At 38.6% G+C, this 17,821-nt stretch overlaps 1 protein-coding gene across 1 annotated transcript in view; it reads right to left on the reverse strand.

Annotated features, from left to right (window-relative positions):
- Positions 1-17,342, reverse strand: part of HMGA2 (high mobility group AT-hook 2) — a 166,562-nt gene extending 149,220 nt beyond the window's left edge. Inside the window, 4 exon segments of the mRNA XM_039520616.1 lie at positions 5,054-5,104; positions 13,808-13,894; positions 16,299-16,563; positions 17,278-17,342. Coding sequence (XP_039376550.1) covers positions 5,054-5,104; positions 13,808-13,894; positions 16,299-16,415 — 255 coding nt within the window. The 5' untranslated portion in view covers positions 16,416-16,563; positions 17,278-17,342.
- Between the last annotated feature and the right edge of the window lie 479 nt (positions 17,343-17,821).

Below are 17,821 nucleotides of genomic sequence, written 5' to 3' on the forward strand. Positions count from 1 at the left end.
CTCAGTCAGCTCCTTGAGTATTCTAGGATGTATTTCATCAGGCCCAGGTGACTTGAAGACATCTAACTAAGTCTAAGTAATTTTTAACTTGTTCTTTCCCTATTTTAGCCTCCGATCCTATCTCATTTTCACTGGCATTCATTAAGTTAGATGTCCAATTGCTACAAAACTTTCTGATGAAAACGAAAACACATTTTCTGTTATTGTTTCCCCCCCCCTCATTCAGTAATGGCCCTACCCTGTCCTTGGTATTCCTCTTGCTTCTAATGTATTTGTATAATTTGGAGAAAAAGTTATCAGCTAGAAATCATTTGCTTCACTTTTTTAAAAACAGTTTTGTACCCATTACTCTAATTTTCAGCATTTAAGGTGAAATCCTGACCCTACTGAAGTCAGTGGCATAACTTCCATTGACTTCAATGGGGATAGGATTACATCCTTAAACTTAGACTTGTACACCTACGCATGTTAAGATCAGCTCAAACCCTTGCATAGGGAAATGGAGTTTAATTCTGTTTGTTTTATCACTACCAATTTGAAATGCACTCTTTAGCACATTTAGCACAAGAAAAAGTCAGGTTATCCGAACAAATCACATTCATCCATTATTTGTGTTTCAATGGTTCTGTGTGGGTGTGTTTGTGCATGCACGTGCTTAGAAATTAACTACTTCCCCTCTGTTGTTATAAGCAAGTTATTGTTGGAGTTTCATCCCTCTTTTGCACAATCCATTATCAGATAGTTTCATACTATTATATCATTATGTCAGTCACTTACCCACATCAACTCCAGACCCCTTACAAAGTTATAACATCTGCATATTGAGCTTTGGAATATGCCTGGCTATTTTATGTGCTTTTGAAAAGTTGTGTTTCCGTTTAAACAATGTGGGGGTGAAATCAGACAATGCTAAAAACCAATCTGGAGGGGAAAAAAGAAAGACAAACCTAAATACCCTTTTAAAGCATCATCTTCAGAATGAGGTTTCAGGTTTCGCCATTAAACTGAAGTTTGAGAGCACTAGAAGTCTGTGAAATTTCCAGGACTTTTCAATATGATCCATTGGAATGAATTGTATTATAACTGCTTATTCAGTCTCCGTTCCGCTCCTGCCCAAACACAGTGCTTCACTCAGATTAGTAGCCTTACACAAATGTAAAAAATGTGGAAGTTTAAAGTGTAGACTCCTTGGGACATGGCAATGGAGACCTACTCCTGCTTCTCCCTGACTCCAGTGTCAGTAGGGTTAGGCTCCACAGGTGAAATCCTGGCCTCACTGAAGACAATGGCAAAACTCCCGTTGACTTCAATGGGGCCTCATGTCTTTATTATCTCTGTAAATTGCTGTGAACATCTATGACACATACAATAGTAATTCTCCTAATAAAAAGCCAGGTTGCTTCATCTGCATGTTCCACTGGCATCAAAGAACCTAGATCATATCCCTGTATCAAAACTTCTAAAATTAAAGAGTAACAAGCATACAAATAAATGTTTTTCATCATTAAAATAATAGGATTTTCTCCCCCACAAAGTTTTATTGTACTGCACACATATGTCCAGCAACTTGTGATGACAGATGGGTTCTACTACAACTGAAACTGAATTTCTGATTCCAAATATGATGGTTCCCATCTGGTTCTTCCTTATTATCTTCAGTGCTTTTAATCAATTAACTCTAAATATGGGTGGCTTTTCTTTATAACCAAATATTTATTTCCTATAGAGCCACTCACTCTTTATTGTTTGTTCAATAGACAAGGATCTTATCTTCCTGGGCTATTTTTCAAAGTACACATTATTTTATTAAAAATATTACTTTGTTCATTGTACATGTCTGGTAAAAGAGGTTTCCACTCACTTCACTTCAGCTTTTTTCTCCAGGTTTTATTCATAGTCAACTAGATTTAATCCCTCTTCTAAAAAAAATTGTGAGTCAGAAGTATTAAATACTTAATTTGAACTGGCAGAAAGACTGGCTACCAGAATTCTACAGAAGTCTGTTAGCTAGTTTATTTCTGCATGTGCATATTGAAGGAAACAGAAGAAATAATACTTTACTTTTTGATGAACAACATATGACACACAACCTCTGAACTCACAAAAATAGGTTATAAACTTAGAAAAATATCCGTCCTATACAATTTCTTGCCCCCCGCAAACACAAAGGAAATCTACGCATTCCTTATTTTAATTGATACATAACTGTTTAAAGTAATGCTTGATACAAACATACTAGATCGGGGGGAGGCAACCTATGGCACGTGTGCCAAAGGCGGCATGCGAGCTGATTTTCAGTGGCACTCACACTGCCTGGGTCCTGGCCACTGGTCCGGGGGGCTCTGCATTTTAATTTAATTTTTAAATGAAGCATCTTAAACATTTTAAAAAACTTATTTACTTTACATACAACAATAGTTTAGTTATATATTATAGACTTATAGAAAGAGACCTTCTAAAAACATTAAAATGTACTACTGGCACGCGAAACCTTAAATCAGAGTGAATAAATGAAGACTCGGCACACCACTTCTGAAAGGTTGCCGACCTCTGTACTAGATTAACAAAGAAAATAACCACTAATGTACTTTAAAAACCCAAATGAAATTCATGTGATAAAAAGGGGTGTTTTCTGAACAGAAGCTAGATGTTAAAACACAGTGGGCTCTATTATGCCATGCCCATCTGTTTTTAGGTAGAATCCCTCACAGATTTCCACAGCTAATACAGTACTGCTTAAAAATTGTTGGTATGATAATGGCTCCTAATGATTTAACAATATTTTTTCATGTACAAAATGTGATATGACTCTCCATTTTATCACATGTAAAGAGGAGCCCGCAAGCCTGACTCAAGCTGGAAAAAAGAAAAGCAGGAGAGAGAAAATGGGACTTTTATTTCCCAATGTCTACAACTTGATCCCATTGTTAGGTGCATGCTCATATATTATTTCTAAAATTCACTAAAAAACAACTTCCAGTACAGTAGTGAATGGGTAAAGGATTCCGTTTCTGATATTTGCAATAAGAAAATACTGCAGAACTTTAAAATAGTCCCTAATTTCAAGGAAATGAGTGACATTGTTGGAAAGCATTAAACTGGTTGCAGAGTGAAGACTGCCTCTATGGGAGAGTCAAGAATTTATTTCTGCAGTTCAATTTTTTCATCCAAAGGACTGTATTGTATTTATTTCTTTGTTGCTACTGCCTGCTCGCTCTTGCCAGTATAAGCTACACAAACCAAAGTATAACACGCCAACTATAAAAAAAAAACTTTTTTTTTTCCTCTTCAGAGAAGATACAGCTTAATCTCCAGATACAATGGCTGGGATGGTGCACCTCTTAGCACCACAGACTGTGACACTTTCCATTCCCACAGAGTTAACAACCTTCTGCCTATAACCGCATACACCAAACCTAGTATAGACGGCTTGGATGTTATAAATTATTCTCATAAAACAGCCATTCATTTTGCCTCCCTGGGGACTGCACCCAATATGAGGATTAGATGAGTTGAATTAGCATCCACATATACAGTCTCAGGCCCTACTAAACTCTAGACAACCTTATAAGGAAACTGACAGTAATTGCTATACATTTTACTGAGCTATTTAGTGTTTGCCTCATGCAAGCCACCTTTGAGAAGGTTACCAATTCATGTAAGTTTTTATAAACTATCTAATCTCCTAATGCCAATGGGCTTCTTCTCTGTGTACAAAGAATTTGCCTAGTCTAAATACTGTAGACATGTATAGTATATACTGTATGTGACTGTCTGATTTTCTCCACAATATTCGAGGAAGATCCTCAGGCACTTTTATCACTGGACCACAATAGGACTATTTTTATAGTGTATGTTAAAGCCATCCCTCCTCTCTTGCGCTTAGCTGCTGACACTTTGGGGAATGTCAGTTGTAGTTATAAGCTTCCTGTGATGCTGTTTTAGCTCTAGGAAGCCTGTATGTCTTGACAACAGTCTTAATATATATTGGAAAGGAAAAGGATGAGCTAATGGAGGGAACATGACAACATGAAGATGAGGGAAGAGAAGAAGGAACATAATAAAAGAATGAAGAAGAAGAGATGAGGTAGGAAAAAGAAGTATAGAAAAAAAATAGAGGACAGAGGTGTAGAAGTTACAGGTAAAGGGAGAAGGAAAACTAGATAGAGAATTTATTATGGAACATATGGTTGCACCGTCAATTTCTCCCATTAACTCAGGTGACATTCTCATCACTTTCCTTTTGAAAGTGTGTGTATAAGGGAGAGAAGTAAAAAAGGACATGTACAAGAAGTATTCAACAACTCAACACCGAATGTCTAGACTCCAAGCGACCAGAAATCTGTATGACAAGAGGATCAAGGGCACCTTCCAAAAATGCATTTGTCTCTGACATCACACCAATAATAGTGTGAAAGAGCAATATTTTAAAATGTAATAACAAGACAAATGAAAAATATAACAAATCACCCAGTCTATGTGAGGTATACAGCTGGTCCAGACAGGGAAAACATTCGGTGCAAGTTACCCAACGTTTATTTTTGTTCCTTTTAAGGTTTTTGGGAGGGAAATGTACTCTGTTTCTCAGGGACTGTGGAGCATTACTAAAGAGACAAAGAGGTTTTGGTTTTTTAACTTTATCTTGTACACACTGCATTTGAATTTTATCACCTTTCATAATCACTTTCTGATGCCTGATAATACCCCCTTTAACCTTTGTTACTCAATTACGGAACAAGTTATTTCATTGTTACTCTTTTTTTGAAGGAAGAGTTGAGACTCTTTTCATGCTGATAAGACACACAAGTATTCAATGCCAGCAAACATTTAGTAGTAAAGTGTCTTGAGCAAACTATCAGAGTCTAAAGGTAGGAAGTTGAGATAAGGTTTCTGTTGCCTTAACCCTTTCGTCGACCACCCAACAGAACAGAAAGAAATGAGACAGACATTCTTTTTTAAAAATGAAATAGAAATAGTCTTCTTCTAAAGAATGGCATTAAAACATTTTATAAAGCAGAAAAATAAATCAAATGACTAGAAATGGATTACTTACCCATTTTCTGGGCCGGCCTCTGGGTCGTTTTTCTCCAGTGGCTTCTGCTTTCTGTAAAGTGAAAAAACAACATATTTTATAAGCCAACATTATTTAGCAGTGCTGGTAACTGGGAACATATTTCTTGTAATATTATCCATAATTATGTATCTGCTGATTAGATGGGTGGCATTAAGTCTCTGTCTCTCTCTCCCCTATAGCTTAAATCTTGACTGCATTCTTTTTTCTAATATTTCATAGCATAGACTTAAAGATATTAAAATCCCCTCTTGTGGGGTAAAAAGCATACAATTTGTTTCAAGAAGGAAGGAAACTTTTTTAAAACTGATGGGCTATTTGCAATGGTCTGCCTGTTTTTCCTCTGTTGATAATGTTCAGAAAGCAAACCAGCATGTTTGACAAAGAATATCATCTTGAACATGTGTGTATTTCTACTTAGTGATACTTTCCTGATTCTGAGTAACATTTTCCTTTTCAGGTGCAAACACGTCCTTTAAACTCTGAACATACCTTTCACCATTCCAAAATATGTCTTCATTTTAAGGGTTGAAGAAAATTCAACAGTAGGTGCCCTAGAAATGGCACCTGATATGTAAGCATGGCCTAGCGATTAGTGCTAGCGATTAGTGCAAGGAGCTCAAACAGAGAAAACACAAATGCCATTCAGGACTCTGTCATTAGTTTGCTTGGTGACTGTGGGAAATACTTACCCACTTTTGTAATGCAACTTTGAAATCCTTGGATGAAAAATCACATATAAAATGTTGTTATTTACAGACAAAGAATGTCCACCATATAGATGTCAATATTTGATTAATAATAATGGTAGTTAGGTAGGTGAACTACAGGTGAAATCCTTGCCCCACTCAAGTCAATGGCAAAACTCCCTTCTATGGGGCCAGGATTTCACCCTATGTGCATAATCACTCCTTAGAATCAAGGTTTTTTGTATGCCTGGTGCATAATACGTGTTTTCATATATTGCTTCTTCAAAGGAGTGTGTGTATTTGACTTTCCCCTCAGGAGTCAATTGTCTCATTACATAAATCACTTATTGGCATATCTCTGTAAAATGTGTGTAATGCCTTGTCATGTAAAATGAATCCCAAAAGAAGAGCTGGGAAAATACTGAGGCCAATCCCTATAAACCCTACACTATAAGTGCAGCGAAATGACCTTGAAATAAATCTCACCAAGAAGAAATGTGTGAAAAATAAAATTCACATTCCTAAATTATCACTTAGACGTGTTAAAAGAGTAAACTTGCTCTTTAACAGTTTATACCAGTGTTACGTGTAAGGTGAAACCCTCTTATGAGAATACTTTTTAAAGAAGTCCATTTGCTATATTCTCTAGCTATTTAAGAGGTTTTTGTTTCCCTTCAAGCCCTTCATTATTATGTCCTTATAAGCTGGACAGTGCAAATAGGGATTAATTTTAGTGTATGATGTCCAATAGACATATAGTTATTGTTTGAACTATCTGAGGCATTAATTTTTAAGAATGGATCAGTTTAAAATGTTCTAAATCAACACTTGACATCTTAGTAAAGGAGCAACAACCCCCTTCCTTTTTTTAAGGTTTTTAATACTCTTAAAACTAAGATCATGCTGGCAGTGTCCTTAAAAAAAATGAACATGAACTTTTTTAGATCAACAGCAAACCTGGTCTTGAAATCAACTTAAAAAACTCCAGTAAGTTGACCTAGACCAGTGGTTCTCAAACTTTTGTATTGGTGACCCTCTTCACATAGCAAGCCTCAGAGTGTGAACCTCCCCCTCCCCCTTATAAATTAAAATAATTTTAAATATATTTAACACCCTCATAAATGCTGGAGGCAAAGCGGGGTTTGGATTGGAGGCTGACAGCTTGCAACCCCCTGAGGAGTCCCAACTCCCAGTTTGAGAACCCTTAGGGGTAGCTCAGTAAAATATTCTTCAGGTTTTAAGACACTTAGGCTTTGTCTACGCTGGCAACTGAAAGACAAAACTTTTGTCATTCAGAGGAGTTAAAAAAAAACCCAGTTTGAGAACCCCCAGTTTGAGAACCCTTGACCTAGACTATATAAAGTAGCTTGACTGGAAAGAGTACATGCAGATTTCTTTGAATAATCAATCTTCATTTCCAGTCCTGAACTTCATGCAGTGTGGCTGAGTGCTGTTAACAATATGTTTCACCCCAGAGGTGGCTACATTCAGTAGTGGATAGTGTTCCCTGTGTATCGTTTGTATATCAGTTTGTAAAGTGCTTCAGGACCCTTTGGAATGAAAGGCACTATGTTAGTGATATATATGATTTCCACCTCATGTCAGAAGAAAAACATTTCTATAGTTCTTATCAAAAGCAAATCTTTCCCAGAGGTGAGCTGGGCAAACAGAACTGCATTCCAGTTCATTATGTTTTGGTACAGAGAGCTGCTGTAAGCAAACAGGAAGGTTTCCATAGACTAAACTGCAGAAGATGAATGACAAGGACTTCCATAATGGACATTTTATCTTTACTCTAAAAGGCAAAGACAAAACACTTCTTGAACAAACAAGAAGGAAAATAATGGTCAAAAGATGATAGTAAAGACAAAGAATCTAGGAAACACAGTTCCAGTTTTTCACTGGGATATTTAATTATTATTAATATTAATATTTTGACAAATATAGCACATGTTTACTTTGGGAGCACAATATTGTCACAATATAAATACCTGGAGTCATGACTAGTTATTTAGCAATGATCCTGTAAAATAAATAAAATTGTGTGGAAAAATGTAAAATTTAATTAACAAGAAGTTAAACACATCAACCCAACAGCACTACTTTGCCTTTTTAATAGATATTAAGAGCAATTTAATCTAATTACTCTGCTAGCTGTTTGCTTTTATTACACTGTTGTGTCTTGAGTGAGGGACAAATCCAGAGAGAGCACCAAACCTCCCAAACATAACAAACAGTATTATTTAGGCGGCAGCCTGCAAGTGATCTCAGCTATCCACTGCAGTTTATACCTGCTTAATCAAAGGAAGCTGTTTCTTTTTAATCCTCTGATGCAATGTAGAGTAAGGTGTGTTGTGTTGGGTTATATCTCAGCAAATGACACAACATGCTGAGACATGACTTTGCTCTATATAACATAGCACAACAACATTTAACACTGAACATAAAACAGAGGAGGGCTGAGCAAGAGGAGGGAAGGTTAGCATATATGCAGTTTAAGGGTGTTTTTCTTTTTTTAAAATTAACACACTTTTATATGCAATATTATAAGCAATTAATTGCTGTGATAAAACATTTTGGGAAAGGAACTGAATTAAGTAGCTTTTTGAGCACAAAATATGTCTGAAAAAATGGTATTTTTCATGCTATCACAACTGCCATTTCAATCTTTTTTCATATTAAAGGCAGTTAATGGTCAATGGAAAGGTCTGCAATTCATCTAAGCTTCAGTAGCACAAGGCAACTTGAAGCTGCTTCATAACCTCACACTGTACTGGGCTCAGCAAAAATGGAGTCTGACTTTCCCACCACCAGCGCCTCCTTGGTGCACGGGTGGGCAATGCCAAGCAGAAACTGAAACTGTACAGTTGAAGGCAATTAACAAGACAAGATGAGTGTAAATAATTGAATGGATATAAAGTGTTCTTCGGGCATCCATATATTGTCAAGCACGAACCCAAATGCAACAAAATCCATATCTTGTAAACTCTATCTGTTTTGCAAAATGATCTGTTGAGATGTCAAGATAAAATGTGTCAGAGGCATAGGTCAGCTGGAGTAATTGATAGCTCTCTCAACAAAGATCACTGTTGTCAAACCTAGTCAAGAGAACTTGCACAATGAAGTGTCCCTCTACTGAAGTCACTTTGTAAAAAACAATAATAAAAGGACTCAGGTACTGAACAGACATAATCTTGTTATAGCTTCCATGTCATATTTACCCAGTTTATCGCTAAACAGGGTGTCCTGCCTGACGCATCTTACTGAAAACATCTCAGTGGCTGTAGTCTCCATGTTTTAGGTGCAATGACCACTTGTACATCACACAGAATCATAGAAATGCAGGGCTAGAGGGGACCTCAAGAAATCATCAAGTCCAGTCCCCTGCACTGAGGCAAGACCAAGTAAACCTTGACCATCCCGGACAGGTATTTGTCTAACCTGTCCTTAACAACCTCCAGCAATGCGGATTCCACAAACTCCCTGGGAAGGCTACTCCAGACCTTAACTACCCTTACAGTTAGAAAGTTTTTCCTAACATCTCATCTAAATCTCCCTTGCTCCAGATTAAGCCCATTACTTCTTGTCCTACCTTCAGTGGACATGAAGAACAATTGATCACAGTTCTCTTTACAACAGCCCTTAATATATTTGAAGACTGTTAACAGGTTCCCCCTCCTCCCAGTCTTCTGTTCTCAAGGCTAAACAAGCCCAGTTTTTTTAACCTTTCCTCATAGGTCAACTAGATTTTCCTCAACCAACGTAGGGTGAAATTGTGGCCCCAAAGAAGTCAGTGGCAAAACTCTCACTGATTTCAACAGGGCCAGGATTTCACCCGACTATTTAATTTAGAGACACAAACCTCTCTTCACAGAAGGCATATAACAAAATGTAGATACAAACAGTACCACTAACTTTTGTTTGCAAAGTGTGCATTTCCCAACTCACGCGTTATTGAGTTATTTAATTTCATTCTAATGAAAAACAAATGACTCTATTTTAGTTGAGCCGGACCTAAACTTTTAAATTGAAGGTGAATTTGACATATGAGCACTTCTTGGGATGCATTTCTGAAGTTTTCTGTTATGGCACATAGTAACTATTTCTATTGTTTTACTTCAAAGGCGTGTTTTTTCATTCCAAATAAGGGAAATTTTATCAAACACAAATATAGGAGCTAAACAAAGAAAAGCCCTGAATGCGTAAGGGAAATGGAGATGTACTAGTAACAGTGCTACCACAGTCTAACAAATAAAACATAGGTACGGAGTAACCAAGAAGATAATAGAGGGATGTCAATATGTTGTCCTTTTTGCAAAGTCAAACAGATAAACCTTAGAAAAGAGAATACCTCATTTTTTGGTTTAAATCAATGACAGCAGGACATAAGCTCCAATGATAGAGTAATTCTGAACACTCTAGTACAATGTGATTAGAGTACTTTTATGTCTGTCTCCTACTTGTCAACTGTTAATATGTTATTCGCATTCACTGTTCGTGGAAAATTAAAGCAACTGATAGGTTGGGATGTTTTTTGGTAAAATGCAGGTTTACCTTATGTATTCATCTAATAAATACATGTAATAAATATGTATAAGCTTGGTAGAATTCTATTTTTATATAATTTTGACTGATATTGGTTTGTTTCTAAGCCTTTTTTATTTTCATCTATTTAAATTTTCACTGTTGCACAAAATCATGGGTTTTAAGCATTTTTTAAAAAATTGTATCAATTTAAATTTTCACAGTTGTAGGAAATTGTGAGAGGGTCAGACAATAATTATATAATGACAGCAGACATTGAGATTTAAAAAGATAAAGCTTTGTAACCGTTCAAACATAAATTGTGATCACATCAAATTATGCAAAGTAAATATCCTTAAATCAAACTCCAGTTATCAAGCAGCATTTTTCTTACTTTGTCTATATGTAAATTTTGATTATTATTGATGGAAATATTTTTCATTGATTTGTGTGTGAACAGTGAAATCAACGTTCACCAACAAACATTTACAGATAAAAATCTATCTGTCCAAGCCTAGATATGTATTATATGCAAGTCAGTTTTTATGTGTGTATTACCTGAAATTAGAGTAATTGCTACATTATTAGCTGTCCAATTGGTCTTGCAACATTCTGCATGCATTGTCAAGTTTCACATTGCTAATTTCCTAACAAGCACAGTTTGTTTTCAAATGCCCCAAGGCCAGTTTACTAAGTCCAAACACAAGCTCTGCAAGTAAAAAAAAAAAAAAAAGAACCATACACCAAGAAATTTTAAATGTACCACAGAATCATGATCACAGGGGAAATGGTGCCTCAACTGATTTAAGGATATTTACTTTTTAAAGTATAACAAAACAAAGCTCCAATACTTGTCTGAGTATTTTTAGCTCTCTGCCAGTTTGTGTAATACATTTTTAATTGTTATGTGTAATGGTTTGCAAGAGAACACCCGATCAATTAATCATGAGTGCCTTCTCACGTCCGCTCTGTGGGTTCTAGTGGTGTACGTTTATCTTACATGTTGTGAACACTATAGTACATTTCAACGAGCTCACTTTGAAAACCATAGGCCACACACTATTCTATAGAAATTCCAGCAATTTTCAACTGCATGTAGAGCAACCAAGTTTACATGTATAGGATCTTAGCAAAGTTAACAAGCAAGGCTTTGAGAGTTGGAAAAGGATATAGAGGCCTTTCAATTAATATATATTAATATATATGTCATAAAGTTACAACTGTAATTCATTATTTAAAAAAGTGATACCAACAACAACTGAACCATGAGTTTTTGTTTGTTTTTAAATGAGAAAACTTTTCAATTCATGTTTACTATGAGGAAATTTATCATAAAATTAATTGTATAAAATAAAAACTTTGAGGTGTCAAATGTGATATTACAACATCTATTTTTAAAAAGGGCAACAAATAGCTAATTGAAACATGATCCCAAAGCTTTTACTTTATTTAGTTAGTTAGTTATTTTTAAAAGTTCTACAACTGTTTTACACTTCGGAATATTTACCAAAGACTTGTGCATCTTACCCAAGATACATATTTTAACAACCATTCCATCACAAAAATTAAAAAAAAACACATCAGACTTATATTTAAGGAAACATCAAAGATTTTTTAATAGTAAATAAGACATGTCCCTTGATCAAATTTTATTACACATAACATTCTGTAGAGTTTGCCTTAGTTACAGTAGTTACTTGGTGAACTCTGAAAATCAAAAAGGTGCTATTAACTTGTTCAGTTCTTAATTCAGACTAAAAAGGAACTACATGCACCAAAATGATCTGAACGTAACTAAACTGCATAATATATAATTTTATATAATAAAAAGGCTTTTCTAATTTATGATGATTTTAATCACTCAGATTTATTAACAGCTTTTAATATTTCTACTAGAAATATCTTTTAAAAATGCATTTCGATGAAGAATTACTTTAAAATTTTATTCTTGCTAGAAATATTACACACAGTACTGCCTACTCTTCCAACAGTAATATTCAAAACGTTTAATCTTAAATTTTGATTTTCCAAACTAATAAAAATGTGTTTTCTCTCTTTTGAAGAATTAATTTTAAACTGTTTAATACTGAATCTGATGTACATTTTTAACTATACAAAGAAAAAAACCTAAATACCTACACTTTTAGAGTAGCAAAGTGGTTTTTGTATATTTAAATATCTAACCTGAAAAGGACAATTTTTACCAACTTATACATTTATTGACTGAATATACTGTTTTTTTCCCAGCCCAGACACTAAAAAACAATTGGAAATTCAAACACTGTAGGAAAATATTCATTCAAAACATTTAAAGCAGACATGAAAGAATTTAACATTTATCACTAGTTGCTATGGTAATTTATAACACTGCAAACTATCAAACTTAACATGGTCAGTGCCTACAGGCACAAAGTAAACCACATTTAAAAATTAACCATAATTAGATGAGCCAACAGCCATCTTCCAGCAAACATTTTACCACATAACTACTAAAGAGTAAAACCCACTGATACACTTAAGCACCACAGTTCACTCCCACATTTCATAATCTTTTGTTTTCAACTTAGTACCTGTAAATTAGTGCTAACTGCTGTGGACCCCTCTACAGAACCATTACTCCTGTACTTATTTTCAAAACTTCTATTTACTTCTTATGTTCACCAAAAAAATGTCATATATAAATGTATTATTAGCCTTGTTAGCAAGATTTTATAATGCACAGTATTGCCAAATTTAAATTTAAAATTAAGCTAGTTTTTCAGGTTGAACTTACAATTTAAAATCTATGAACTAAAAGGATTGTCTTCACTGGACTGGTCTGTACCATTGCTAAACTATTCAGAACCACTATGGTATATATCTGCTAGCAACACCAAATTGTAGGAGTGGTTCAGAAGACTAATATTGCTTCAAGAAACAACCTCTTTGAAAGTGATTACTAAACAATACATAGCAGGCTGTTAAGGAACTCTCAGTTTACCATCACAATTTAAAACTGTAAATTTCAAGAAATATTTCTATCAACACATAATTGGATTTACTTCTAATTACCATGTTTGACAAAGCACTTAGCTTTAATAGACAGATTTGGTTTGAAGTAGTAATGTAAATAAATGTACAGGCAATGAATTTTCATTTTTGTGCACAGACTTTTTAAATCTTAAACTGGGAAAATACTATTAATAATAATAATTAATAATATTGATTTTCTTTCTAGACCACAATGCTAGCTGCAGAACATCTCAATCAATATCTCAAATATGTCATATTATTTCATACTGTATGCACTGTACAAAAAGTAAATTGACCTCATATGTTCTGTGCTAGGGTCTTTCTGCAGCAAATGTTAACTCTGATTTTACAAAGGTAAAATGCAGAAAATATGTGGCCTCCATTATTAAAAATGGTTCAAACCCTACAGTTCAAAGGCTGAATGACTGGAATAATTTGGAAACTAACTGATGAGTGGACAGTAATTGTTAAGAACTCTCTCTCTCTCTCTCTCTCTCTCTCATAATCTCACCTTCTGAGCTGCTTTAGAGGGGCTCTTGTTTTTGCTTCCTCTTGGCCTTCCTCTTGGTCTTTTAGGAGATGGTTCTCCAGTTGGTTCCTAAACACAGGAAAACATGCTATTGTAGCAATAATCTCCACAAGACACTACCCAAATAGACCTTAAGTATAAACAACTGAAGAGCTACCTAAAAACATGAAGTATAAATGAATGATATAAAGTTTAAAGTGAAGTAGAGAACTCTAGTTTGCATATTAAAGGGAGACATCATTTAAATTCTAATTATGTAAGATCATGAAAATTTGCATATTCTAACAACAGCAAAACATACCAGAAAACACAAATTGTTAACAGGGATGGAGATTGTGAACTTTGTGGAAAGATGTTTTTTCAAAATTAATTACCCATTTCATTTACGTTTCATCATAAAAGTATATAACTATGGTATGTCGTTTCTATCACAAATATTTTTTGAAAAAGCTCAATACTGAAAAACTGGGAAGTAATCTGCAGTTTTCTCTTAAGGGCACAATTTATTTATTTTTTGCCTTTGTTTTATGAAGTTTGCATTTGTCCAAACTTAATTGTCTTTTGTTAAAATATAAATGTAAAGATTTCTTTGCAACAGATTTTTGGCATGCAATATAGATTTGTTGAAATAAAATATCTATAATGAAAAAGTTTAACACATCTATACAAGAACAGTGATTATTTTAGCAATTTTCTTAACTGGTCCCTGTGTTTGATAGTAAATAAACCAGTCATTAAAATGGATATGAATGACTAATAGTTCGGATTCCAAATATTTATTCAGTGAATCATAAATACTATAAAACTCTTCTAGTTCTAAATATTGAACATTTCATTCAGATTACAGGATGTGGTAAAACTAATTAAATACAGTTTGTTAACTTAAACCAGCCTAAAACCCTTCAGATTTTAAATTCCCTGGTACATTTAGATAGTCTGGAAAGGAGACTAAATTATACGATTCTCAGTTGCGAGCCAGAGAGACATGGTGCACATCTGGATCGAACACGTTTTAGGAGATGCAGTTTTCTTTCTCTCCGAGCCATTCAAATGCTAAAAAAAGCCATGCTCAAAACTTGCAGAGCCCAATGCTACTGGCTGGTTTTGTTGCAAGACCACTTTGGCAGAGCTAAGTGTAAAGTGAGTTTGTGGGGGTATAAAGCTGAAATCGCAAAGCTGAGTAAGTGTCACACGGCAGAGCGGGAAAACGAGGGGCTCCAGTTTTGTGGTTTTCCATAAGTATTTTCTGTGCATTTTGAGGGGCACACTGGAGGGGCAGGAGGAGCTGCATATCCCCCAGTATAGGGTGATGCTTTCTATGATGTTCTGCATCTCAGAGCTTCCATAATATTTTCTAATCATCTGACATGCTTTGAAGGAAGTGGTGAGATGCTAACGAATGGAGTAAACATGTTTAAAGCCCGCGGAAGTCAGTTTTAAATGAGCTCACTAGAAATCCCCACACACTTCCAATCGCTACTTCCGAAGCCTGCGAATTATAGCAAACAAACCTCCAGCTCGGTGCTTCCCCATGCAGCCCCTGCAAAGCTGCAAGCTTAATTGGTTGCATCCGCAGGCAAAATCCCCGCAGCATACACCGCTTCAGAGGGGGTGAAAAAAGCCGGACTCGGGGAAGCAGAGTGGCAATGTCACTCCAAGAAAGGGGGGCAGGAGGGAGGTACAAGTCTAGCAAACTTCAACCCGAGTCGGGTCCTGCAAGCGAAGAGGGGCCCGATGCGCCCCTTTTTGGAGTCCCTGAAACTGACCAGGGGTGCAAAGCGAGGGGGGAGCGCCAGAACCCGGAACAGCCCCCCCGGGAGGTGGAAGAACGACCTGCCTGGCAAAGGGCTCCGGAAATGCAAAAGGTGTTGTGACTGCGGCGCTGCCCCGCTCCAGCAACCTCCCCCCGCCGCCGAAGGGACGTGGGGGGGGGGACCAAAAGCCAAGCGATTTTGCAGCCGCACCCCCCAGCCCCAGGATCTAGGGGTTGGGCTGGTCAAGCTCGGAGGCGGCAGCAGCCCCCGGTGGGACCCGACCCCCACAGCCCCGCAGCTTGCAAAGGCTCCGAGAGGAGGGAGCCGGCGCAGCTCAGTCCCTTCGCCCTCTCGCAATTTCAAACTCTGCTCGGGGATGACCCAGCGCGCGCTGGTTGGCCGGCTCCGCGCTGCTCCATGCTGCACGTTTCCATTGAACAGCGCTGCCACCGCCACCACGCCGCGCACAATAGCCAGCGCCTCTGCCCGGCAACCCGCCCCGCGCCGCCGCCGCCGCGCCGATCCCCCCTCCGGCGGGCGGGCGGGGAGCTCCGGCCCCTCTGCCGGCGCGTTCGGCGGAGCCTCTTCAGCGCTGAGCGGGGAAGGGCGCGCAACAAAGCCCCCCGCGCCCGCGCCGCCGTGTCCCGTCCCCAGGACTCCGGTGGCAGCGGGAGCCCGTCCATGGCCGCGCGCGCTCCGTGTGGGGAGCGGGTACTGACTTGTGGCTGCTTCCTGGGTCTGCCCCGTCCTCTCTTCTGCGGCGCTGCGGCTGCAGGTTGCTCCTGGGCAGCAGTGGAAGTGGAAGGCTGGCCGGCTCCTTCCCCTCGCGTGCTCATCCTGCCGCCTGCCGCTGCCGCCGCTCAGCCGGGAACAATCGCTCCGAGCACCTTGAGCGCTGGGGCGGGGGGTGCGGTGCGGGGCGGGGGGGATTCAGCCCGAGCGCTCGCCGCTCGCTGCCACCACCGCACACCGGACGTCCTGGTGCTGCCAAAAAGGAGAGAAGGGGAGGAGGAGGAGGTGATGGTGGTAGCGGTGCTGGTGGTGGAGGAGGGGGAGGGGGGGGACTCTGCTCTCTTCTCTCCCGTACGCTTTGGGAACGGGGATCGCTAGTAACGCGGAGCAAGTCAAGAAGGGGGGTGGGGAAGGAGGGCGAGAGGGTGAATTGCAGCCCTACAAATGCCAGGAGGGGGGACCGCTGCAAGCAGAGCAGGAGCAAACCAAGCCGGGGGGGAAATATCCTCTTGCCAAAATGGGAAGCAAGCGGTGGCTATCGCCCGGGGATCGGCTCAGGACCCGGTAAGAGGAGACACATTGGAAAGGCACGGGGGACTCGGCCCTCTTGCCAGGAGTCATGCACACTGTGGAGATGGGGGGCTCGGCAGCGGCAGCGAAAGGGCGAGCATTTAAAAAAAGAGCGAGCGAGCGCGAGCTGTGGTGTCTGTGATGTGAGCTGCTGGGGCTAGAAATATTCTTAGGCGAGTCCTGCCCACGGCTTAAACTGGGATGAGTAAAAACAAAAACACCTTTGCCCGTGGGTGGAAAAAATAGGAGGGGGCTGTGTGAAAAAAAAATACGAGGAGGAGTAGGAGGCAGGGCGAAAAACCTAGGATCGGGGGCTGGACCTGGGCCAGATAAAACATTAGAAATACAGCAGCAGTGGAAGCAGAGACAGGCTAGAGCACACTGAGACCAACTCACGTGTCCAGCACCGTTCATGCCCAACTCGCTGCTGCAGGTTTAAAGGGACAGACCGGGGATTCCCACTGCCACCCAGTCCTCTCCCATAGGTGATCGAACTAGGGATGCTGCCGGCACGTCGGGCTTGAAGTAATAATAACAACCCAAATATGTGGTGTTCACCTTCAGCACGCCCACTATAAAAAGTGTCCCAGCACCACTGGTCGTCTCTCAAACCTGAACTAGCCAAGTCTGAGCAGCTGCACAAATGCACCTCAGCTCCTCTACTACAGCTTGTCAGGCATAAAGATTTGTCAACCAACCTTTCTAATAGCTGCTTGTTTGCTTCCTTCAGTGACTTCGTTATTTTGTCCTGCCCCGTCCACTTCAACCTCCAAACCTCTGCACAAAGGCTCCAAATGAGGGGTATAAGAAATCCAATAAGGAAGGATGCAAATAGCATCGGATTCAGAAGTTGACATTTCTGATGCAAATAACAAAGAATAATTTGAAAAGTAAGCTATCTACACCAGGATATGGCACAGAGATGCACTAGTTGCATTGA

This window comes from Mauremys reevesii, linkage group 1 (assembly GCF_016161935.1).
Source record: "Mauremys reevesii isolate NIE-2019 linkage group 1, ASM1616193v1, whole genome shotgun sequence".
Lineage (NCBI taxonomy): Eukaryota > Metazoa > Chordata > Testudines > Geoemydidae > Mauremys > Mauremys reevesii.